Source organism: Littorina saxatilis, linkage group LG4, assembly GCF_037325665.1.
Source record: "Littorina saxatilis isolate snail1 linkage group LG4, US_GU_Lsax_2.0, whole genome shotgun sequence".
NCBI classification, from domain to species: Eukaryota; Metazoa; Mollusca; class Gastropoda; order Littorinimorpha; family Littorinidae; genus Littorina; species Littorina saxatilis.
In genome coordinates this window covers 34,674,866-34,702,141 of record NC_090248.1, presented here as the reverse complement: position 1 = coordinate 34,702,141, position 27,276 = coordinate 34,674,866, and the positions used below count along the sequence as shown (strand labels likewise).

The 27,276-nt window shown below is 42.2% G+C and overlaps 1 protein-coding gene across 1 annotated transcript in view; it reads right to left on the bottom strand.

The window, feature by feature from the left end:
- Nucleotides 1-27,276, bottom strand: part of LOC138965574 (voltage-dependent calcium channel subunit alpha-2/delta-3-like) — a 315,504-nt gene that overhangs the window by 55,517 nt on the left and 232,711 nt on the right. The window contains exon 4 of the mRNA XM_070337759.1: nucleotides 3,908-3,976. Within this exon, the coding sequence (XP_070193860.1) occupies nucleotides 3,908-3,976 (69 nt within the window). The remainder of the gene's footprint in view (nucleotides 1-3,907; nucleotides 3,977-27,276) is intronic.

The following is a 27,276-nucleotide window of genomic DNA, read 5'->3' as shown; positions in this document are numbered from 1 at the left end:
GAAAAACAAAGCTGATGCAGAAGAATATCAGGCCCATTATCAACATGATCTCAGCACCTCCCTCCACAACCACCCCTCCTCCCCCCCCCCCCCCCAAGCACCCTGTCACGGATCGTCAGTGCAGCACAGGACATCAACATATGGCGGACGCTTTGCATTGTCGATTGGACCGCTGTTTCCATCAGAGTTGCCCTGTTGCAACACAACTCATGTAATGCAGGGTGATCCTGGGAGCAGGAGAGGCATCTCTCTAACCTTGATATGGCCATCGACCCAACCATGAATATGACCTTCAAAATCAGTAATGAGAGTATGCGCTTGACACCCGCCACCCCCCCCCCCCCCTTCCACCATTGTCGATTCCACAAATCAATGGAAACACAATTCAGATTACCCCCCCCCCCCCTTCCACCATTGTCGGTCATCCCTAATTGCATATTTTTCTCCATCTGACTTGTCCTTGACTTGAACGACGCCACCCCCCCCCCCCCCCAACCCCCGTTACAACCACCACCTCTTCTTTCTCCTCCCCACCATTATCTCACACAGCGACATCTAGATCTCCCTGGCCCCGGAAACTCTCCAAAGGCCATTACATCTCAAATGTACCCACCGAGCCCACACACACACACACACACACACACACACACACACACACACACATACACACACACAAACGGAAAAAGAATGAAAAAAGCTAGTGCATGCAGAAGAATATCAGGCCTATGTTCACCCGCCTCATCCCAGCAACAGGTACCCCTTCCCCCCACCCCCAGCATCCTGGTTCAGCTTTAATGCTACAACGGACGCTGAATTCAATATAATGGACACTTTTGATGGTCTGTTGATTTAACATGAGTAGCCTGTTACTAAACAACTCATGTACAGAAAGGCTGTTGAAAAGACCAAGAGAGATACCTCTCTAGCCCAGCTTTGGTCGCCGCTACATGCCTACTAAATGATCTTCAATGCTGTGTTAACCCCCCCACCCCCCTCCTCGTTTACTTAATTATCGTTTGAACCCAATAGGAACAAACCCTAATTAGGGCAAACAACGACTCACCCCCCACCCCACCACCACCACCCGATGTCGGCCTCGATGTTGTTCCATCTGACCAGTCCTTGACTCAATCGACAACCTCCCCCCTCACGACCACCACCCAAAACTTCTCTCCCAGCCACACCTAGATCTCCGTCGCCCCGGAAGCTCCCAGAAGGCCATTAAATCTCCAATGGCGCCAACAAGCCAACACCGACAGGAAGCAAAACGAAGACGAAAACAAAAAACCCGACCCTGATGCAGCCAGAATATCAAGCCCATTATCAGCCGCCTGATCACCAGCACTCGGTGACCTCCAGCGCCCTGTCACGGCTCGAGCAACACCAAATGAAAATCGATGCCGGAGGCGGGGGTTCATTGCTCAGCAAAGGCTCATTTATTACTCAGCGGCCATCGTGTACACAGCTGTCTGGCAAAAAAAACCAAGCGCTGGTGTCCTCGTCCGGTCCTCTTCTATAAGTATGGTGGTATTCTGGTACCAAAAGTGATACAAGGGAGAAAAAAAAACCTCTTGTGTCAAGACTCACTTAATTTAAAACTTCCCTTTCCAGTTTAAGACCCTATAGCTCTCTCAGATTGTGTGTTTGTAAAGTCTGTGTGTACATTTACCTCTGTTTTGCGACTCCCTCCGCGTCTAAAGATCTCAGTTTTTCCAAATGTACAGAAGTATTAAAACACAACTGAGGATCGCATTAATAGACCATTTTCGGAAATAACTCCGTTTATCCTACATACGTGAGAGAGACACCCGTGAGATAATAATCGTTCAAATCACACGTGTGTGTATCATGTAAATGAGGTCATGTCAAGCAAGTCTAGCAGGGACCTGTTTTTCCACTGCTCATGATGCCAAAGTCACCGAGACAAACGTCATTATAGAAAAAAAAATTGCGCTCGCTAATTACCCTCGATGAATTTTTTGAACTAACACGTCACGCCACACTTTCAGAGTGACGTTTCTTTGCTTTGACGTAATAGATTGCACGAGGCTTTAGAAGAGATCGAGGTTCCAAAACAAGCGTCTTCAATTTAGCTGCCCCGAATGCAGGACATTTTCAGTAAAATACACGTAAGTACAGTATGTAGGATAAACAGAATACTACATGGCTTGCTGTATCGTACCAGATTTACACTCGTTGCTTTTTCAAATAGTGAACAGCTCGCTTTCGCTCGCAGTTCAATATTTAAAAAAACAACTCGTGTAAATCTGGTACGACACAGCAAGCCATGTAGTATTCTCTATTTGTATGGGTTGCGGATAAGATGGGTTATTCTCAGGTAGTACCTGCACCAGTGATAATAAAGCATTGTAATATTTTAAATGTTTACTTTGGTCTTCCTGTCGGTCTCTCACAAACTATGGCATTACAATCGAAAGCGCCTAAAGTCTCAACTGTTATTATCTTGATATATTTGAATGAAACGAAGACACGCCAGTAACCAGGTTAGGTACTTTTTTTGGATCAATATTTCTGCAGATAAACTGCTTTCGTCAGGATGGTAAGAAAATACCTAAATATATATCTTGATATAATGTGTGATTTAGCCATTTCTTGTTCTCTACTACAACTATTGTTAACTAAACAACTAAAAAAGATAACAAAAATCGGCGTAGATTTTGACTGTTGGTGCCAGCATGCCATCATAAGAAACGGTGACGGCCTCTTCTCCGTATAGTGTTGTTTGCTGTCGCTTCCAAGACGTAATCCGAGCGTCTGAGCGACGCCGCTTTGCCTGGTTATAAGACCCGATGTGACGTCTTGCAATTCAACTGAGGACAAAGCCCTGTCTTTTTCTGGCTGTGTTTTTGTCTTCAAGTGACAGAGCGAACTTCGATTTTTGGAAGTTGGGGCTGGGGCGGGATGTGGGGAGTCGGGTGGGGAAGGGGGAGGGTGGGCAAGATAATGTAAGGCCAGGCGCTCACCTATGTAACTTCAGCAGGACAGCACACGCACTGCAGATTATAGAGGTAATTATTTCCCCTCATCTCGCTACACGTTGCGTGAAAAGAAAACAGACCAAGTACTCGTCATAATCCCTATCGCAGCATGTAGTGTAGTGGCGACTGCGCAGATGTATTTTGCCCTTAGGCAGTTTTGCTGTTTTAGTTTCAGCCATCTGCGCGAGGGTTTCAAATGAGTTATTAATCTTACAACTAAGCTGCAAAGAAAATCAAAACTTGACTAAATGTAAAAAGGATCGTTAGCATCACCACAACCAACGTAGTAATGATGATCAATCCATCAATACCACGATAGCAAAAATGTGTAGAATAACAGACATTGAAACCAAACAAACAATCAACGAAGAAGATACACGAATACAATGACAACAATTAAAGCTGAAAGAGCAGCAAATAAAAAAAAACCAAGCCTGGACTCAAAAGTGTAAACCTGCCTTTTAAGACTTGAGAAAATAAGCTCTTAACTCATTGTCTCCCAGGCATGGATATATCCGTTCCCACTCATATGGCTCTATTTGACCTGGTTCGGATATATCCGCTCAGACTGTTAGCTTCAGTCGCTTCCTGTAACGCCGATCTAACGCCTGCATTCCATCGTGTTGATACACAGTTACTACACAGTTACTACAATTCTGAGTGACCTGCTGCAGCACAGCTGGTCTCGGCTAAAAAGAAACTTGGGCAACATCGGTGGGGTAGAAAGTGTTAAACAGAATGTACTTTTAAAACGGAGTTAAATTTACAGAGGTTATGTACAACAACAAAATGGAAAAGCAAGGTCTTAAACGGGGGGGGGGGGGGGGGGGGGGGGGGATTTCGGTTGTGGGTCTTAAAAGGGGGTTCCACTGTATCCGGAACGAGCCAAGCTTGCATGAATGTCTTACCTCGTAGTCTATGTTTTCCTTGTAGTGACCATACTGCTTCATGGCATCTTCCGCTGCTCGCTTCAGCTCCTGAAACACACGCACAAAAAGCAAGTTTTTACTTTCAGATTGGCTATTCATTGTGCAGTGGGGATCAAGGACACATTTCACTGACACACTCATTACCAGGCAGTGATCATCACGTCCAAATTAGTTTCAATTTCAAATGTATCACCTTCACAGTTCATCACTGCAACCTTGTGTGTCATTTCCAACAACAACAAAACTTTGTCACAAACTCTTCTCTTTTTACATTTAGTCAAGTTTTGACTAATATTCTAACATAGAGGGGGAATCGAGACGAGGGTCGTGGTGTATGTGTGTGTGTGTGTGTGTGTGTGTGTGTGTGTACAGCGATTCAGACCAAACTACTGGACCGATCTTTATGAAATTTTACATGAGAGTTCCTGGGAATGATATCCCCAGACGTTATTTCTTTTTTTCGATAAATACCTCCAATGACGTCATATCCGGCTTTTTGTAAAAGTTGAGGCGGCACTGTCACACCCTCATTTTTCAATCAAATTGATTGAAATTTTGGCCAAGCAATCTTCGACGAAGGCCGGACTTCGGTATTGCATTTCAGCTTGATGGCTTAAAATTAATTAATGACTTTGGTCATTACAAATCTGAAAATTGTAAAAAAAAAAAATTTTTATAAAACGATCCAAATTTACGTTCATCTTATTCTTCATCATTTTCTGATTCCAAAAACATATAAATATATTATATTTGGGTTAAAAACAAGCTCTGAAAAGTAAAAATATAACAATTATGATCAAAATTAAATTTTTGAAATCAATTTAAAAACACTTTCATCTTATTCCTTGTCGGTTCCTGATTCCAAAAACATATAGATATGATATGTTTGTATTAAAAACACGCTCAGAAAGTTCAAACGAAGAGAGGTGCAGTAAAGCGTGCTATGCAGCACAGCGAAACCACTACCGCGCTGAACAGGCTCGTCAGTTTCACTGCGTTTTGCACGAGTGGAGGACTACGGTCATTGTTAAAAAATGCAGTGCGTTCAGTTTCATTCTGTGAGTTCCACAGCTTGACTAAATGTAGTAATTTCGCCTTACGCGACTTGTTTTGCATTATAAACAGTACATCGTCTGGTTTCATGTTTTCATGAATCTGACAATGTGTTTTCTTCCTAAACACATTTTTTTGTACGGTCACTGCATTGCCGTTTGACGTTTTACAATGGTGGTAAGTCACAAAACAATAACAGTTCACTTCGCTTCGCGGAAGCTGATTTCCAACATTATACCATAATTTTCGCTAGCAGGATATCCAAGTAAACGTTTATTACAGCAGCTGGTAGACTAGTCAACTACAGGCACAGGCACAGGCCGGAAGCTAAACCTCAGGCTGTCCACCTACCAGCAGCAGGTAGCTACGTCACGTGACGCCAACGTTACGAAAACCCACATGAGTGCACCAAACAAATATGGTGAAAAGTAAGTCGGATTATTATACAGTTTCTTAGGATTGCAGAGAGAGAGGGAGAGAGGGGGCAGGGGGGAGGGAGAGAGGGAGAGAGAGAGAGAGAGAGAGAGAGAGAGAGAGAGAGAGAGAGAGAGAGAGAGAGAGAGAGTACTTCATAAACTCAGCATCATCCTATTCCTACGTAGAGGTCTGCAACAGTATGGCGTTCAAAATCGGCCTAATCCGCACGTGTGAACAGGTCAGCAGCAACCCTGGCTGTGTCAAAAAATAAAGGAAACAGGGCCATTTGTGGGGGTGTTGGCCCGAAGGGGGAGGACGAGAAAACGTTCAGTGAGAAAAATCTCTCAAATCTCTGTCCATTTCTTTCCTTCCCACAACTAGCTCCACTTACCTGAGAAGAGTTTTCTCGTCAGTGCAGTTCTTATGAGGGCACCGCCGCACATTTTTCACCCACCTCCTCCAAAATTCCATCTCTTGTGGGAACCAGAAGTGAAAGCACCACAGTGACCTCTATTTTAGAAGACTGCCGAGTAAGTGAATGCTGCAATATCTCACGAGACTAACCAAATTAATGGTCGAGGGCCAGTCTTTCTGTCCGAATTGAAGCATGGTCCCCCCCCCCCCCCCCTACGGCCAGAGACATAGATCACTGTATGTCTCTGCTACGGCCAATTTTCCACTGCCAGGAGTAAATTGAGTCCATTATTTCTGGGAATGTATTCCGAGCAGAAATATACCCTCACTAGTTTTTCAAAGTACATTCAAATGAAAATCACCGGTTCTTTCCGAAACGTTAGACATTAAAAAGCTGTTCAGCTAAGGGGGAACGTGACTGAAGCTTGGATTTACTAACAGCAACAAAAAGAGACATGGAGACACATAATAAACAACGCCGAATGTTTGATGCGAGAGAGAGAGAGAGAGAGAGAGAGAGAGAGAGAGAGAGAGAGAGAGAGAGAGAGAGAGAGAGAGAGAGAGAGAGAGAGAGAAAGAAAGAGAGAGACTGAGAGAAACTGAGAGAGAGTGAGAGAGACTGACTGAGCGAGAGAGAGAGAGAGAGAGAGAGACTGAGAGAGACTGAGAGAGAGAGAGACTGAGAGAGAGAGAGAGAGACAGACAGACAGACAGACAGACAGACAGAGACAGATTCAGAGAGAGAGAAACAGAGAGAGAGACAGAGAGAGACAGACAGACAGAGACAGATTCAGAGAGAGAGAGAGACAGACAGACAGACAGACAGACAGAGACAGATTCAGAGAGAGAGAGACAGAGAGAGAGAGACAGAGAGAGAGAGAGAGGGGTGGGGTGATGTAGGGGGAGGGGTGTCTTCGGAACTTCAAAAACGAATGGCCAATTTCGCTGATTCGACGCCAACCACAAAATTGCGTCAGGCAACTCAGTAAGTCTAGTAACTCCCCTACCCCTCCCCACGGTCACAGAAACATGACAAGATAAGTACCCCGTCACCAAAACGAGAAGAACAAATTCATCATAGTCGATTGACCTTTCAGGAAAGGAATGAATATGAATTATCTCGGTCTCTCGAGCCCTTCCCCTCTTTGTCGGTACCATGCAATATTCATAACCCCTTCCCCTGTGTGTTCAGCTGCTGAGTGTCTCCCCATTATACTGAAACTGTGCCAGAAGACGCAGACAGGCAAGTGAAAAGCAGCCAATAATTTCCAAACATGGTCAAACACATCAGACAATTTCCGTATTCCCTCGCCTGCTTGTTGATACAACGGCTAATAATCCCAGCAAAGAAAATTTTATTAACAGCTATTGCGTTTTCAGCGTAGCAATAGGGTCCGATATTTAGACGAGAAAAGTATCAGTAATGCCGACGAGTCGCATTATACTTGTTCGAGTCTAAATATCGGACCATATTGCTACGCTGAAAATACAATAGCGATTATATAGCTGTTCTGACCTTGATTTGTTGTTCCAAACTTACAAAATGACAGTTTTTGCGTCGATGCGTTGATCTCAGGTTTTGATAGCAGACGCCGTTTCTTATGCGCATTAGTTTTGCGCAGGCGCCACACTGACTTTGGAAAAAAAAACTCGATTTGACAACACAGCTGTTAAACAGCTTTTTATTAGTTCATTCGTATACAACAAAAAGAAGTTTGAGTTTTTTTTTAATTTTGAACAAGACTACTTATGAAGAAGACCAAAACACAACATCAACGGAAAACTAGAAACAACTGAAGAACTAGGATGCAACAAGGGGAGGAGAAGAGAACAGCTAATCCGTACAACGCGAGCAGACGGCAGCGAAGTTTTCAGTTTGGGTGAATGGCATTCATACTTGTCTCGTCATGAAGCGAATTTTTCAACCTCAGTTATAAACGACTACATGAATGTTAGTGCCATGGGTTTGTACATCAATACTTCAGAGGGAAAGTGGGGTATTTAGTGTGGAGTTACGAGATAAGAAAAGCCGAATGCGAAAGTTTGTGTCAGTAGCTCACAGGCACACACAAACGGCTGTTTCGTTTTACTCCCCTGTTTGTACTACATCTTTCGACTTTGGGCATTTTGTGGTGTTTAGGGACAGAAAATAATTGGTTTAGTCCTGTTTCATCGGGAAGTTAGCAGAAAAGGGTATGCTATCGACATTTGTAAAGCTGAAAAACATTCCCGAGAAGAATATATATAAAAAATATATATATAAAAATATAATAGTTTTATATATATAACAAAATCAAGGTAAAGAAAAGCTAAACAAAGAATGTCAAGTGGCAGCCCAAATTTTCGACCTGTTGCCAGGCCTTCCTCCGGGGCGTGTAATTCTACGAGACGCCAATTCATGCATCAGTTACTAAGCAACACAATACCATGGTTATTTCAGTTACGAATCACAAAGCAAATATTCCAAAGATAAAATTTACATTCAAGCTTAGATCTACTTTGATAATAACCATCACTGATCTCCAACACCAACATCTAAACAAACGACGCCTGCTAGAATTCTTCCATCAGTTCTCACATATCGACAGCTCCTTTCTTGAAAATTGAGGATCTTTCCTTTGCCCCCATCCCCGTCCCGCGCACTTCCTTACTGTAGATTTGCCCTGTTGCAATAGTTTTTTGTTTTTGTTTTTTTTTAGCTCGTAAAGCTCACCGTTACGTGACCTTATTTCTTCAACGAGTCAAACAGGAGAGCAAGTCAAAAGTCCATTTATTGTTCCCTAATTGTTATCTATGGTTTTATATTCTGATTCTCCAACAGATTTCGTTCCTTACAAACACGGCAGCGGGACAACGCAACAAACTAAGTCAGCATTAGTCATCACTACCGTTCGAGAACATGTACTCATTCTCAAACTGACTCGAAAACACTAGAGCAATTAAAAGTTCCATCGGTCCTGTCTTCGTTTGGTCTTTTACACTCTAATCTATTTCTCCAACTAACCTTATTAATTCAAACACTGAAACATAACCAGGAGTCTATTTATCTCCTCCATACATCTCGCAATCATGCCACATTGGCGCATCCAGTTTCCAACCGACCTCATTCTCACAAATATAGACACACACAGGAAGGAAGTCGAAAGTCCAATTAGTCTTGCCCTAAATCCTCCCCAGCGTACAATACACACCCGTCCTTTCTTTTCTTTCTTTATTTGGTGTTTAACGTCGTTTTCAACCACGAAGGTTATATCGCGACGGGAAAAGGGGTGGAGATGGGATAGAGCCACTTGTTAATTGTTTCTTGTTCACAAAAGCACTAATCAAAAAATTGCTCCAGGGGCTTGCAACGTAGTACAATTATATTACCTTACTGGGAGAATGCAAGTTTCCAGTACAAAGGACCCAACATTTCTTAAATACTGCTTGACTAAAATCTTTACAAACATTGACTACATTCTATACAAGAAACACTTAACAAGGGTAAAAGGAGAAACAGAATCCGTTAGTCGCCTCTTACGACATGCTGGGGAGCATCGGGTAAATTCTTACCCCTAAACCGCGGGGGGTCACCCGTCCTTCCCTTTCTGTAGACGTCATGCAATATTCATACATCCTGCCCTATCCCCATCAGTAATACTATTGTAACTGAAACGTCCATGGCTTCAGGCCTAAAACCCCAGCACTTGCCCTTCGTCCAAACACAATAACGAATTAGTATTCCCTCCCTCTACTGACCCTCTGTAGAGATAACTAGCCCTCTGGGGCCGACATTCATTGACCGACTGATAGCCAGGACACTTTCATCAAAAGAGATGTCCTGGAAACCCTCCGCGCTTTGATCGCCGCATATGATTGGTGCGCTTGGCATCATTTACAACCAACCGTAGGACACCTCCATCAAAGGAGATGTCCTAGAAATCTCGTCCTCTCTGATTGTGGCTTCTGATTGGTCGAACCAGCATCTGTTAGAACCAACCGCCTGTCTGTCTCCCTGACGTTTTTGCCTGCAGATTCCGGGGATAAGAAAATCACTTGTAGAAGGGGGGGGGGCAGCGATTTAGCGATTTAGCGATAGCTGGGTGATCGTCTCCTGCTGATGGTACCGATAATTGCGCCAGATTACTTCTTTTCTGTCGCTACATTTTCCTTAGATCAATAGTCCCCGGGGAGGAAAGAAAACGACGATCGTGTTGAACACAGCTTCATACAAACAGGTATAGTATGTCTGGTAGTGGGGCTCGTATGTTGCAGACGCACTCATAAATCATTCACATCTTGCAACAAACATCATACTTTGTGGTATTGTTCCTTATAATTATTTAAGGGATTTCAGATACAGAGCCACTTCAGAAATCGGTTTTTTTGTCTTTGATAGGGAATAAAAGGCTGCATTTACAGCAGACGAAATTCGTACCAAAAGCGCTCAGCAGTAAATATTCCCAACTCAGCAAATGTAAAATTCAATGGTTTACCATGCACCAGAAGTTGTCTGCTGATAACACATGCATGACATAAATACTCTTATGGGTATTTTTGTGTTCTGGTATTTAATTTGATCGTTTTTAGAATTTTATATATCCGCAGCATGAAAATTCAAGATGGCGGCCTCCGCAACATTGCGTGTTTTGATTTGAGCGAAAACAACGTTTCTGAAGGTAAGTTTTCAAGAATACGCATCCATTCACCAATGTCACATCATTTTACTGTTTAATTCTCCCCTGGGGTCTGTTATTCATCGGGTGAAGCGCTGAAATGCAGAGTAATCTTGCAATAGCTCATCAAGCTGGATTGTGATGCTGATAGATCTAGATCTATCTGTTGATTACAAGTAAGGAAATCATGATCGCCACGCTGGTGATTTTAAACAGATTAAACGAACTTTGAATAAAAGGCGAGGAGAAACAGATTGTTCATGGTATGATAAATGATTAGTCCTGCCTACGTTAAGGACTTCCATAAGGTGGGGAGGGGTAGAGTCAAAAACTGAGTGAGGGTAGGCCAGATAGTAGGATGACCAGCTGGAGATAAAAACACTCCACTCCCCATGTCTTTACAGTGTTGTGATCAAACTTTCAAAGACGGTAGGTAACAGACAAAAGCATACAGTGTATGCTAATCAAATGAGATAAGTGGTTTTGAAAAATGAAGAGGTACCGCTCTTTGAGTTTTACAATTTTGGTTTGTTGCTTGTTTCTCATCCTTTTGCTTATTTTAAGTTGACCGTGCATTGGTGTGAATTTTATTTTTACAGGATATATACAACTTACAAGAGTTACACCACATTCCGGTTCCTGGGAACAAGCGTTCTGCATTTATTCCGGTGCCACAGAAGGGAGCCGATTTCACTAGTACTACTACTGTATCAAGGTTTGTTACCTAATACATCTTAACAGTAAGATTTTTTTATTTGTATTAATTGGAACATGTTTGCACATCATTTGTAAGCGACCTCTGTGAATTTGATGGGTTTAACGTACGAACCCTCACTATGGTCAACATTCTGTTAGCGACTGTTTGAAGCGAATAAATGTAGCGGTCAGAAAGATTCCAGAATCAGTTGGGTCACTGGAAACTGTGTTTGTTTGTTTTTTAACCTGAAACAGTAAGAATTATACGAATTCATGAAATATAATTTTCTTTCATTTTGGTGTGAAGACTTGCTAACCCGGCTTTGACCGACTCTCTGAGATAGTAAACATTATTCAAATACATTCAAATAAAAATGTCACTTTTCATCTTTTGTGTGAAGGGTACCACAGGCTGATTTCCTGCACCATGGATGTAGAGGAGGCCAGACAGTCTGCTTCTCATTCCAGCTGTGTTGCATTTTTTTCTGCTCGTGAAGTGTATCGCCACATTGCCAAAGCCATTGGCCAAGAGAAGTCACCCTGTCTGCCCATTTTGCATAGCCTTACAGGCTGTGACACTATGTCGTTCTTCAATGGTATTGGGGAATCAGAAGGCTTGGGAAGTATGGCAAGCATTTGAAGACGTCACTCAAACTTTCTTCAGGTTGTCTGCTCCTCTTTGTAAGCTGAGTACCACTGACAGGGCAGCACAAGAGCTTTTTGGTGTACATTTGTAGGACAAAACCAGCAACGTACTGGGTGTAAACAGTGCTAGACGGTACCTCTTCAGTAAAAAGAGCTGCCAAATTGACCATAATCCCCTTACAAGTGAGGTGCTGCTGCAGGACATGAGATTGAGAAGAGCCATCTACCTATTAGACTTCCAAACTCTGTGGGCTGGCAGTTCAAGGCTGGAAAGTGGGAGTCATTCTGGACGAGCTTTCAAGAGGTATCCAGCGTGTGCCGAGAACTCATGAGGTGTGCCTGCTTGAAGAGCTGTACAACAAAACGCTGCAAATGCTGCTAAGAAGGACTGCAGAGCACAGCTCTCTGCAAATGTGCTTGCATGCCTGTGAAAACTGTCAGCATCTAAACTGTGCAAAAATATTATTGCACCCATTTTCATACCCCAACTCAAACTTTTATTCCTGTGTCATTTTATTCAAACTGTCTATGCCATTAAAGGCTCGCATCTTCGCTATCTGGCACATTTTTTTTTAACATCATCATTTACGCCGTCAAAATAAGGATACCCTTGACGTGACAAAGAGATGTGACAAAAACTTCGGGTACCTTTTAAAAAGCCCACGACAATTCCTGAGGCACAACTGGGTCACTGTTGTATACGAAGAGAAAGTCAACTTGATTATCCATCCAGAACAGGTTGTTTTATTTCGCCATCTTGCATATTTCTAGTGTTGTGCCATTGTACCTACTGATGTATGTGTCGATCTCACGGATGAGATGTTTATGTGTCAAATTTGAGGGATACCCAAGTCAACTAAAATCCATGTATTTTAGCAATGACCAAGTGGGTTGCGTTGAAACTTTCAGGAATGTGTGTCTACGCACGAGGCGTAGTTCAACCGTTTGAGTACACTTTCAAATCTTCACGAAATAATATTTTAAAAACTGCCACAGGTTTGTTGACTTACATCCCACATATTTTTGACTTCGCATGTATATATGACAGATGGTTGTTTCAAGTACTGCCAAAGTTTCTTTTGAGTATAGACACTTGCCGGAATGAGAACAAACAACGTTTTCGAAATACAGCGATTATGAATTTTAGTCGACTTTTGAGTTGATACATTACATTTTTATCAGTTTTATTTTGGGGGTACCCTTATTTGGGCGGCGGTCAAATAACCCATGTAAAGGCCACCTTTTATCTTAAAAGTGTTCCAGTTAGCCAAGTTGAGTGCCCTCAATAGCATACATTGAATATAACAGCACAGGAATGAATGTTTTCGTTTTGGTATGAACATTGGTGCAATATATTTATTTTTGCACAGTTTAGGTAATCCACAAATTCTTCAACCCTGCCACCCACACCGTCCAATCATTCTCTGCACCAACAATACATGTATTGTTTTGTTTAAAAATGTGTTTGTGTTAGTTTCTATTGCAAGAGAATGTCTTGTAGCATCAAAAATGCCTAAATACCCTTTTATTGGCGGCCATTTTGAAAATTGTAAAAAAACTACTGATTTCTTAATTTTTTCACGGTGGCTCTGTATCAGGTTTTGTTAAGCAAAAGCAAATGTCCATTTACGCCAAATTTGCTGTTAATCACATGAAGTGAAATATGCCTAACATACCCAACCGTTTACACTGGCGGCCATTTTGAAACATTGTTTAAAAACTACCCATTTTTTATTTTTTGCGATGGCTCTGTATCAGGTTTTGTTAAGCACATAAAACTCTTCATATTTGCTTAATTTGGTGTTTGTTGCATGATTTGAATGATTTTGCAACATAGGAGCCCCACTATGGAGAGAAAATGAGACGAACTGTCAATAAAACAAACTATATCAAAATTGTCAGCAGTGCTACGTACTTTCAAGATTAGTGTGTCTAGACAAAACTTACACGGTGTTAAAACTAAATAGAAAATTGTTAGGATGTTCACAGGTGCCCAGGTGGACGGGAAGTCTATTATCCCATGTAAAAGCATGGGAAAATTTGAGATTGTGAGCCAACATCATCATATGTTCGCAAGAAGGACTGTGCCTTTAATCACGAATACAGATTAGAACCACGTCTAAATCCCCATTCGTGTACTTCCGTCCAGGCTTTTACATGGGATGAAAGTATCCTTCGACTTGGACACATACCAAAACTGTACAGCTTCCTTTGCTGCTTTCTGTGCCGAATAAGATTTTTCACATTTCTTTCTTTCTCTATTTTGCTGTTGTTGTTGTTGTTGTTGTTGTTGTTGTTGTGTGTGTGTGTGTGTGTGTGTGTGTGTGTGTGTGTGTGTATGTGAGGGTGTGTGTGTATGTGGGTGTGTATGTGTGTGTGTGTGTGTGTGTGTGTGAGGGTGTGTGTATATGTGTGAGGGTGTGTGAGGACGTAGGAGTGTGTGTGTGTGTGTATGTGTGAGGGGGTGTGTGTGTGTGTGTGTGTGTGTGTGTGTGTGTGTGTGTGTGTGTGTGTGTGTGTGCTGAATGTCATAACGTATACCTAAGTCAATCTGCAAAATGTATTCAACACAAACATTCCAGTCATCATTAAAAGTACCTGGTGGATCATTTTTGGTATGTGTCCAAGTGGGAGAACGCTCCTATCTCATGCAAAAGCCTGGAGAGCTATGTGCTTCACGTGACCGTTACACGCGGGAAAGAAAGTGCCTGTAAACATCAAGACAAATCTATATTATAATACGCGTGGGCTTTTTCGCCGTGTGGACGTATCTCCTACCAAACCCCGCCGATTTGGCCCCTGTCCCTCGGTTCCCAAGTTTTTTTTATTAGTCCATAACCCCTGGGGGCATTTTGAACAATAAATACAATCAATACAATCATGATATATGCTAATATAATAAATAAATAAAAATTAAAAAGATTATGAAAAACTGTTACAGATTCTATTAATAAAGTCCAAAATATTCTTTAGCAATTTCTTTTTGTTAGTAGCAAACAACTTTTTAAATTTAAGTGCATTAGGTTTTTTCCAATAGTAAGGTGGTAACAACTCAGCTCTTTCTTCTTTGAAAAAATCACAGACAAATAAATAATGGAATTCATCACCTATGTCTTGTGATACACATTTGGTGCAAGTTCTTTCTGACCTCGGGATGTTAAGGTAACGTTCTTTCTGTACAGGCAAATTGTTGTTTAATGTTCTGAACTTCATCATTGCAACACATTGCTGATATGGCAGGTGTGTGACATAGTCTTCACATGCAAAAATATCTTTAAACATTCGATAATTCCAAAACATATTTTTTGTTCCAATTTCTGTAAACCATTTATGGATATACTGGTCATACAAGCTTCTTTTTACTTTCTGTTTAAACCATGCGCTTGAATATTGAACATTTTCTTGAGAAGTCCAAAAAAATCATAAAAATGAAAAAAAAGTTCGGGGATTTCATACCCAGGAACTCTCATGTCAATTTTCATAAAGATCGGTCCAGTAGTTTAGTCTGAATCGCTCTACACACACACACAGACACACGCACATACACCACGACCCTCGTCTCGATTCCCCCCTCGATGTTAAAACATTTAGTCATAACTTGACTAAATGTAAAAAACCACATGCATCAACACACTATATCTACATATAATTTTGAAAAAATAATGTTTACTTTCAGCTAATTTTATAAAACGAAACAATTTAGTTTTTCGCTCGTTTCTTGTTCATTCATAAATTTAGTACTTACCCAAAAAATAACGTTTTCCTTATTTTGAATGAAGTGGCAAACGGTTCTTCACTAATACCGAAAGTGAAAACGCCCGTGGGTAGCTTACCTTTGCTGCACAATATTTACATATGTTTTAGACCAATTAAAGGCACAGTAAGCCTCCCGTAAACCATCACAGATACGGTCAGGCTTTTACACACAGTACAAACACCCTTTCATTTAAACACTCACCGATTGAGAACATCCTAGGTGCCCTCCGTAAAGAGCGAACAATTTTCAACGAATTTATTTTTGCGTGGTTTATCTTACCCCTGAGCCATCGTGAACCCGTGTGATCCAGTTTCCCTTTTTCACAATGTAGTCGTCAGTTAGTCATTTGAATGCGACTCGATGTCAGCTTATCTACAATAGCACGTTTTTATGCACGAAACAAACGGCTGTGGTTCACAAGAACTCTAGCGATGGCTTTTGACTGTTGAGAGGAACGGCGATATGCCGCATAAACCGTCGTCTGCTACGACCCTTGCGTGACCCTGCTTCCGGGCTTTTCTTTTTTCAAACTTTCACAACTTCGAATTGCACTGATCTTGTCTTGATGAAAACACGCTGTCAATTTATTATTTAGATTTTAAAAGTTAGGTCTAGCGCAAAAACGCACCACGGTCCAAAAACTTTCTGATTATCATCGATCCACGGCTATCGCCAGTTTAAGGGAAGTAACTCATTTTTGACCTGAGTTCAGGATGGGTCCAAAAAGTGTTCGAGACAATCTGCAAAATTAATTCTTTAAAAATTGCTCGCTCTTTACGTAGGGCACCTAGGATGTTCCCGTTTGGTGAGCGTTCAAATGGAAGGGTGTTTGTACTGTGTGTAAAAGCCTGACAGTATCTGTGATGGTTTACGGGAGGCTTACTGTCCGGGCGTGATTTCCGGGATATTCATAACAGCCGTCCAGCACCAAAACGAGGCGCCATTGTTGTAAAGGGCCAAGTCCACGAAAATAAATTCTTTGAAAATTTCTCACGCTCGACAGAAAGCAGCCAGGATGTTCCCGTTCGGTGAGCGTTTAAATGGAAGCATGCTTGTACTGTATGTGACGCTCGGGGAGATCTGTGATGGTTTACGGGAGGCTTACTGTGCCTTTAATGAGCGCTGGTATGCATATTCGGTGCGGATACATGATTTGTCCCCAAGTGGATTAGCGGCTCGCAAACGAAGATTCGTCCAAATGATGGTTAAAAACAACCTGCAGCGGACGGAAGCTGAAAACTAAAGGCACATAATAGTTCAAACAATCATTCAACTGTATTTATTTGACCTTACACAGACTGTAGGAAGAGGCAAACCGTCTTGACTAATATTTTTCCCCAGGGAGCGACTCCAAGAACACAGAAGACTCGAAGGTGAGTTACGTACCTTGTAGTCTTTTTGTGATAGTAGTAGTCCAGTGGACGATACCTTCCGCCTGTGCTCCGACTCTGTCTGTCTGTCTGTTTGGCTGTCTCTCTGTCTCTGTCTCTCTCTGTCTCTCTCTCTCTCTGTCTCTCTCTCTCTCTCTCTGTCTCTCTCTCTCTCTCCCACCCCCCCCCCCCCCTTTCTCTCTCTCTCTCTCTCTCTCTCTCTCTCTCCCTCTCTCTCTCTCGTATGGATTTCAAACTGGCAGACTACCAGCGTCACTTCCAGTATCACTGGCAACAAAAGCAACAGTAGCAACAACAGTGATTATTTTTTATAACAAGAACCGCAGCGCACAGAAACACAGAACGCACAGAAAAGGAAAGGACAGCGACACATAGTCCACAAATCAAAATTACCATCATTACAACACAAGCTACAGCCAAGCGAACAAAAAGACAAAAGAACACGCTGACCAAAGAGTACAGTGACAGTGGAAACAACGGGGAAAACACGTGCAGTCCGTTTCGCACGCCGTGTTCAGTTTGTCCTCGTATCGATTTCAGGCCAGTGCTTGCTGACATTTCGGGCTAGTAACCGCTGAGACCGGTGTAACACATTTTTACTCCACGAAAAATTGACTCCGGAGTAAAAATTTCGTACGAAAGTTTTACTCCGAGTACACTTGTCGTACGAAAAAAGAACTCCCCAAGGAACAAAAAAATTACTCCCTCCACAAAATGTTTACTCCCCAAATTTGTACTTCCAGTAATAATCTCGCAGGCGAAATTGGGATGCGGGCGAAGGGATAATGCCATTATGTGATCTCGCACAAACAATTAGTCGCTACCCCTATCTCCACCCCTTCCACCACCAGGACTAACATGGGACAAGGGAGTGAAAGTTGCGTACACCTGGCGTGGGCAGTAAATTGCTCGTGTTAGGGTGGAGTAATTTATTCATTATTTATTCGTCAGGGGAGTAACATCTTCGCAGAAAATGTTAACTCGGAACAAACCTGTCGTGGAGAGTAATTTCTCATGTTATGGGGGAGTATTTGTTTCGTAAAGGGAGTAACATTTTCGTACGAACTTTTTACTCCGGAGTAAAAATTTCGTGGGAGTAATTTTCTCGTGTTACACCGGGCTTTCCTTCGTCTTTCTTTTGTCGTGTCGTTTTTCTCAGGATTGCTTTGCTATTTCCGACGGTGAAGATTCCAATGAACGAAACAGTGTCTCTTCTATTTTCAGCGTAAAGAATTTGGCGAAGCACGACCTGACCCCCCCCCCCCCCCCCCCCCCCCCTCCCTGATCGCGGAGAAGTCTGGATGATCTACGTGTGTGGTTGAAACTAATATTTGGCTGATGACGTTTTCTCATTTTATTTTATTTTTGGTTTAAACTTCGCTTTTTCTTTTCATACTTTTTAGATGAATTGGACACGTATTTTTTTTAGAAACCTACAAAATTGGATTCAACGTTGTAAGCATTAGAAATCAAACTTAGTCTTGCAAAAATAAATCATTGAGCTAGTTTGGGAAACATTAGCTTTTTAACTTTTAGAGAGAAAGAGACAGAGACAGACAGACAGACAGACAGATAGTCAGAGACACAGTCAGAGACAACCAGACAGACAGATGGACCCAGAGAGAGAGAGAGAGAGAGAGAGAGAGAGAGAGAGAGAGAGAGAGAGAGAGAGAGAGAGAGAGAGAGAGAGAGAGAGAGAGAGAGAGAGAGAGAGAGAGAGAGACGTCAATACCAACTATTTAATCGCAAGCTCGAATTATAATTGTGACATAATGCTCCGTAATCATATCGACAAATGAATCATCTTTAAATATCAAGGCATGAAATCCGTTTTGATGTCTCTTTAATTACTGCTTATAAAACGGGTCAAACACAGTTCAAGAGAAAAATGTGTTCATACAGTGTGTGTGTGCTCGCGTGAGTGTGTGTGTGTGTGTGCGCGTGTGTGTGCTCGCGTGAGTGTGTGTGTGTGTGTGTGTGTGCGCGCGCGTGTGTGTGATCGCGTGAGTGAGTGTGTGTGTGCGCGGCGCGCGTGTGTGTGCTCGCGTGAGTGTGTGTGTGTGTGTGTGCGCGCGCGCGTGTGTGTGCGTGTTTGAGAGAGAGAGAGAGAGAGACAGACAGAGACAGACAGACAGACAGACAGGCAGACGACCAGACAGATAGACAGACAGAAGGAAAGAGATGACAAGGATATATAACGTAGAAAGCAGACAACTGTGTTGCGTATATTATTATATATGCAAATCACATACATCTGGACACGCCTTTTTATATTTAGTCAAGTTTTGACTAAATATTTTAACATCGAGGGGGAATCGAAACGAGGGTCGTGGTGTATGTGCGTGCGTGTGTGCGTGTGTGCGTGCGTGTGTGTGTGTGTGTAGAGCGATTCAGACTAAACTACTGGACCGATCTTTATGAAATTTGACATGAGAGTTCCTGGGTATGAAATCCCCGAACGTTTTTTTTCATTTTTTTGATAAATGTCTTTGATGACGTCATATCCGGCTTTTCGTGAAAGTTGAGGCGGCACTGTCACGCCCTCATTTTTCAACCAAATTGGTTCAAATTTTGGTCAAGTAATCTTCGACGAAGCCCGGGGTTCGGTATTGCATTTCAGCTTGGTGGCTTAAAAATTAATTAATGACTTTGGTCATTAAAAATCGGAAAATTGTAAAAAAAAATAAAAATTTATAAAACGATCCAAATTTACGTTTATCTTATTCTCCATCATTTGCTGATTCCAAAAACATATAAATATGTTATATTCGGATTAAAAACAAGCTCTGAAAATTAAATATATAAAAATTATTATCAAAATTTTTTTTTCGAAATCAATTTAAAAACACTTTCATCTTATTCCTTGTCGGTTTCTGATTCCAAAAATATATAGATATGATATGTTTGGATTAAAAACACGCTCAGAAAGTTAAAACGAAGAGAGGTACAGAAAAGCGTGCTATGCAGCATAGCGTAACCACTACCCCGCTCTTCTTGTCAATTTCACTGCCTATGCCGTGAGCGGTGGACCACGAGTATACGGTCTTGCTGCGTTGCATTGCGTTCAGTTTCATTCTGTGAGTTCGACAGCTACTTGACTAAATATTGTATTTTCGCCTTACGCGACTTGTTTTTTTTGGGGGGGGGGGGGGGGGGTCCAGAATTTCGAATTGTAGGCTAGTGGTTATGCTTCTACATAAGTTAATTATTCTACCTGGCATAATTTCAAACAAAGTCTAAAACGAATATTTCGCTCTGAAATCAATTTGCCAACAGTTTCTCTAGCGCGTTTAGAAATATAACTCATTTGGCTAAACAAAACAAAACAAGTCGCGTACGTGAAGCGATATAAAAACATTTAGTCAACACCACAAACCAGTCGTCGCCAAGACTACGAGATACATTTAGATAGTCTCGGCCACAGAACTTATATTATGATATATATAAGTTCTGTGGTCTCGGCTAACAATACCGAGATGGATCACGCTCGTCTCCGCGAAGCATGCGATCGTATACATGTAGTACTTACTGAACCTATTTTCTGTAATTCTGAGCACACTGTTAGAGTGAACATGACATATCTGTATATTTTTGAATTCAGAAGAAGATGAGGAATGCATTCATTGTTTAATCTGTTACTAAAAATTCGATTTTAATGACAACTTTAACAAGCATACTAACTAACTAATTTTTAAGATTTCGAGCTGAAATGCAATACCATAGTCTGGACTTTGTCGAAGATTGTTTTACAAAAATTTCAATCAATTTGGTTGAAAGGAGTGACATTGCTGCCTCAACTTTCACAAAAACACGGATATGGCGTCATCAAAGACATCTATCCAAAAAATGAAACAAGTCGCGTAAGGCGAAAATACAACATTTAGTCAAGTAGCTGTCGAACTCACAGAATGAAACTGAACGCAATGCAACGCAGCAAGACCGTATACTCGTAGCATCGTCAGTCCACCGCTCATGGCAAAGGCAGTGAAATTGACAAGAAGAGCGGGGTAGTAGTTGCGCTGAGAAGGATAGCACGCTTTTCTGTACCTCTCTTCGTTTTAACTTTCTGAGCGTGTTTTCAATCCAAACATATCATATCTATATGTTTTTGGAATCAGGAACCGACAAGAAATAAGATGAAAGTGTTTTTAAATTGATTTCGAAAATTTAATTTTGATCATAATTTTTATATTTTTAATTTTCAGAGCTTGTTTTTAATCCAAATATAACATATTTATATGTTTTTGGAATCAGAAAATGATGGAAAATAAGCTGCACGTACATTTGGATCGTTTTATAAAAAGATTTTTTTTTTTTACAATTTTCAGATTTTTAATGACCAAAGTCATTAATTAATTTTTAAGCCACCAAGCTGAAATGCAATACCGAAGTCCGGGCTTTGTCGGAAATTACTTGACCAAAATTTCAACCAATTTGGTTGAAAAATGAGAGCGTGACAGTGCCGCCTCAACTTTCACGAAAAGCCGGATATGACGTCATCAAAGACATTTATCAAAGTTCAAGATTACCTGTGTCAGTTCTTCACACAAACTGTTGAGCACAGTTCATGGCCAGCACTCATTGTAGCACGTGCATCATGGGAATGTTTTGCGCCAATCGTCTTACAAAAAAAACTTTTAAAAAAACCCGAAGCAGGTACGTTTTAGCGCAGATCTTTGTAAAACCAGTTATATGATTGGAAAGGTCATCCACTCCCCTACCATATTCAGCAAATATATTTCACATAAGGTAGTGTCTATAGGGCAAGGGCGCCTAATATGGACCGGCTCCTAACGTGGACCACCTCCGGTCCTGACACTGACCCTCTCTGGGTAGCTTTCACATGTCAAAACAATTGCGGGCGCACACACCACAAAACAGTAAGCCTCCCGTAAACCATCACAGATACTGTCAGGCTTTTACACACAGTACTATTAACACCCTTCCATTTGAACGCTCACCAAACGGGAACATCCTAGGTGCCCTACGTAAACAGCGAGCAATTTTTAAAGAATTAATTTTGCAGATTGTCTCGAACACTTTTTGGACCCATCCTGAACTCAGGTCAAAAATGAGTTACTTCCCTTCGGGTCTCATTCTCTCGATGTAAACTGGCAATAGCCGTGGATCGATGATTATCAGAATGTTTTTGGACCGTGGTGCGTTTTTGCGCTAGACCTAACTTTTAAAATCTAAATAATAAATTGACAGCTTGTTACACAAACATTTGTGACCCTCCACCACGAAATGAGTCGCATGTCACCTTTGCATGATTTTCATATTTTTACATTTTCCTAAAGAGTTTGTTATGCTCTATCCAGTGGTGAAACCCGTTTTAGAAAAGAGCGAAAACTGTTTGAGTTATAAGCCTGTGACTAAGGTGACCCTCACACTGTTACCATACACTCCCCGGACTTACATTAAGCCTAGCGCAGAACCGCGCGAGGTGACATGCGACTCATTTCGTGGTGGAGGGTCACATTTTTGCAAAAGAATTCTTTTTTCATCAAGACAAGATCAGTACAATTCGAAGTTGTGAAAGTTTCAAAAAAGAAAAGCCCGGAAGCAGGGTCACGCAAGGGTCGTAGCAGACGACGGTTTATGCATATCACCGTTCCTCTCAACAGTCAAAAGCCATCGCTAGAGTTCTTGTGAACCACAGCTGTTTGTTTCGTGCATAAAAACGTGCTATTGTAGATAAGCTCACATCGAGTAGCATTCAAATGACTAACTGACGACTACATTGTGAAAAAGGGAAACTGGATCACACGGGTTCACGATGGCTCAGGGGTAAGATAAACCACGCAAAAATAAATTCTTTGAAAATTGTTCGATCTTTACGGAGGGCACCTAGGATGTTCTCAATCAATGAGTGTTTAAATGAAAGGGTGTTTGTACTGTGTGTACTAAAAGCCTGACCGTAGGCCTATCTGTGATGGTTTACGGGAGGCTTACTGTGCCTCTAATACTGGAACTTGAATAATTGTAATCTACAACACACGTTTCACAAACGTGAGTCGGAAATATAATGAGTATTTCTAGTGTCTGACTGCTGGTATGTAACCCCCCCTCAATCCCCCCCCCCCCCACACCCTAAACGATCAGTCGGGGAACACCGGCACGGTTGGCCTAGTGGTAAGGCGTCCGCCCCGTGATCAGTCGGGAGGTCGTGGGTTCGAACCCCGGCCGGGTCATACCTAAGACTTTAAAATTGGCAATCTAGTGGCTGCTCCGCCTGGCGTCTGGCATTATGGGGTTAGTGCTAGGACTGGTTGGTCCGGTGTCAGAATAATGTGACTGGGTGAGACATGAAGCCTGTGCTGCGACTTCTGTCTTGTGTGTGGCGCACGTTAAATGTCAAAGCAGCACCGCCCTGATATGGCCCTTCGTGGTCGGCTGGGCGTTAAGCAAACAAACAAAGTCGGGGAACAAACAACGCAAGGGAAGGCAAGTTGTATTTACACCCCCGGTATAGGGGTGTGTATAGGATTCGGTCGATGTGTTTGTGTGTTTGTGTGTTTGTGTTCGCAAGTAGATCTCAAGAATGAACGGACCGATCGTCACCAAACTTGGTGAACAGGTTCTATACATTCCTGAGACGGTCCTTACAAAAATTGGGACCAGTCAAACACACGGTTAGGGAGTTATTGGTGGATTAAAATTATACAAGGACTTATAGAGGCACACCCCCGTTGGTCAAAGGGAAATAACCATTCTCACTGCCACCAACTGAGAAGGTTATTTCTCTTTGACGGGGGTGTTTTTCCTATCGGAGGAATTTCTTGTTTTGAATATACGTGTGTCTTTAAAAATGTACAATTTAAACGGGTAGCTTTTAAAAACAATTCCAATAAGCTTTGGTTATAATATATTGATCATTTAGGCAGTGTACCGTTTTTATCTTGAACCATTTTGAAGAATATTGTAAATTGAACAGGTTATGCCCAAAACCACTTGCTATCACCAAACGAGATGTCTGAGACAAGATAAACGACGTCTTTTCTGTACCGGTCGTTTTCCCAGCCTCTAAAACGCCCAACTTTACCGTCGACTTGACGGCGAAAGCAGTGAACGCTTGGATGGAGTCCCAGCTATTAATGCTGCGTCGCTCACAAGAAATAACGGTTTTAGGTGTGACGATAAAAAAGAACAGGGCCTGAGTACGGTGATAAATACAAGACTTATTTTTACAACCATCTGAAGAAAAAACAACTCGATATCGGGTCTTTAGCATCAGAGTATGGTATACAGTCAAACCTGTATGTACCGAAAACCCAATTCACCGACCCAAAACTGGTCGTTATAGACGGGTGGTCGCTATCAAGAGGTGGCCGCCAGGACAGGTTCCACTGTTTCGCGTTTATGCCTCTACAATCTCTAAACCTCTCGAATGGCCCACACCGATCCGTTGGTTGATTCTACAAGGTAAGTGAGTGCCTCAGAGAAGTCTCAGTTACATCAGATTCTTTTTTCGAGCAAGAAACAAAGGTATGGTCGGGAAATAAGTACCCCTTCGAAGAGCGGTCAGATTTGTCATTAGATGTCATTGACTGTACCACCGCTGAGAAGCGACAGACGAGGGTGATTTGGTTCGTCGTGGGGGTTCTTCGAAGAGCTTTCGCAAAGTCTAAAACGCTAATTTTAACAATAACAAAATGTGTGTGTGTGTGTGTGTGTGTGTGTGTGTGTGTTTACATGTGCGTGCGTGCGTTGGTGTGAGTGTGTGTGTGTGTGCGCGCGTGCGTGCGTGTGTGTGTGTGTGTGTTTACTTGTGCGTGCGTGCGTTTGTGTGTGTGTGAGTGTGTGTGTGTGTGTGTGTGCGTGCGTGCGTGTGTGCGTGCGTGTGTGTATGTGTGTGTATGTGTGTGTGTGTGTGTGTGCGTGCGTGCGTGTGTGTGAGAGAGAGTTGCACTCGGGTAAACAAATATTATTTGTTTTTGATGACAAGGTCCAAAACATAAGGTCTATATTCATACTAAGGTGTATATTTTATTGTTTATACGCATTCAATGTCAAACCTGTGTGTATAAATCCATAGTAAATATGTAAAGCGCGGAGAGCATGATTCCTTGTGGATCTCGCTATGTAAGCTCTCATTATTAGTTATTCTTCAGATTCGTCAAATTCGCCAGAACCTCCCCCCAAACGGTGAGATCGATAATAACCCTTTAACTCAACATCACAGGCCGTTGCGATAACGAACAATCAGCGCTCCCATTCTCCTCGTGAAAACGAATCTGTGCAATTTTGCCAAGGAGTTTCTCCGCATTGCTATAGCAACTGGGGAATGGACAGGAGTAGGTACTCGAACCAAGTGTTCAGTAGCCACAGTAGTCAATACATTCAACTCAAGATATAAGACGCAAGATTTTATTTTAACCATGTGAAGTACACTATGAATATAACTTGGCTTGAATACATTAAATACATTCAAATACAACAAAATGCAAGGTGCTCACGGAATTTCTTACACACACACAAACACGCACACACACACGCGCGCGCACGCACGCATGCACACACACACACACACACACACACACACACACACACACACACGCACACACACACACACTCCCGATTTTACATCGTTACCACTTCATCGGTGGTACTAATTAATAGGGTTATTGCACAAATATACTTTCAACAATACAGGCCATTGCGTTCATGAGCAGTAACCACCCGGACTTTACTCATGTCAATGGCCTGGTGCAATACCTTGGAGAAGCCTCTCGCTTTGCTACAGCAACAGGGGAGATGGAGGGGAGTTGGCGAGACCAGCGTAAGAGTACAGGCTATTACGATAACGAAAAATCAACTCTCAGACCTCCCTGGCGAAAACAGACCGGTGCGAAGAAGTTCCTGGAGAAGTTGTTGCGTGTTACTATAGCAACATTGAGAAGGGAGGAGGGTGGCGTAAAAGTGGCTAAAGGCCCAAACCACCAGAGCCGCAATGCAGATCATTGCCATGACTAACACCTAAAGCTCCAACTTTTCCCAGATTTGTGTCGTACTTCGGTGAAGGTTTAAAAAAATATATATCAAACAAATATTTGTCTTAACGCTGCTTCATGTACCAACTGGGGGATAAACGATAAACTCGATCACAGGCACAGTTCATCCCGCAACATCATTTCGGCTCACTATCTCAGATGTGGCCTGGTTTTTGCGTTCAATAAGACCATCCCTCCACTTGAACGGATACTAAAAATCAACACCCTATTGCTTCCTGTGCAGCGTGAACATTGTTTTTTGGCTCACGAAGTGTAGCCTATGCGATGCTAACTTTTGTCTGTCTGTGCGTGCGTGCGTATGTATGTATGTATGTATGTATGTATGTATGTCTGTGGTAGAAACTTTAACATTTGAAGACGTCATATTACATTGACGTCACATTATGACGTACGAGGGTTAGACGTCACGCGATGGAATTACTGAAAGTCTCGGTGATTGTTGTTTTGAGCGGGCCGAGACTATTTGGCAGTCGTGTCCATGTAAGTAGGCTACATGCAGACAGACAGATCTAGATCTAGTGTCTCGCTTTCTTGCACAGTTTCACCTATGCTCTTTCTGTGTGTGTGTGTGTGTGTGTGTGTGTGTGTGTGTGTGTGTGTGTGTCTGTGTGTGTGTGTGTGTGTGTGTGTGTGTGTGTGTGTGTGTGTGTGTGTGTGTGTGTGTGTGTGTGTACTGTGTGTGTGTGTGACGGAGTGATTGAGTTTGTGTTACTGTTTGTCGATTTCTTACGTGAGCCTTGAAGGCTTCGCCTCTTGTCTTATTCAATTTCACCGACTGTCACTAGCATCCTTACAGATACCTATTCACCCCAAAAAATCACCACTCAGCACTAAAAGTCCGCAATCTGTTGATTTTGGGTATGGGTCCAAGTGAAGGGATGTTGTTATATATATTTATTACCAATTCAGTGCCCCATATGGCTTTTTGACCAATCAGGACGGATTCTAGGTGACCCTCTAAATGTTATATAACGTTCAGGCAGGGACCCTTTTTGTTTATCAAGCTAAAAATGAACAAGACAAAGTAAACATATAAAACAGCAATATCAGTGTGATTTATTCTGAAGAATGACACTTCCAATGCTGTCAGATAATACTCTCTTTATCTAAAAAATACCGAAAAGCGAGTTTTGTCGGTGGGTGCTTTACGGAACAGGGAGGCACCGCCCATCCTCTGAGTGTGCAATGCTGACTCGCTCACTTCAAATCTAAATCATCAAAGTTCGGAAAATCAAGTGAAATTGGGTCACTCGCTTTACGTCAAATGTATCTTTACGTCATTTCCCATCCGTCTGGAGTCGGTTCT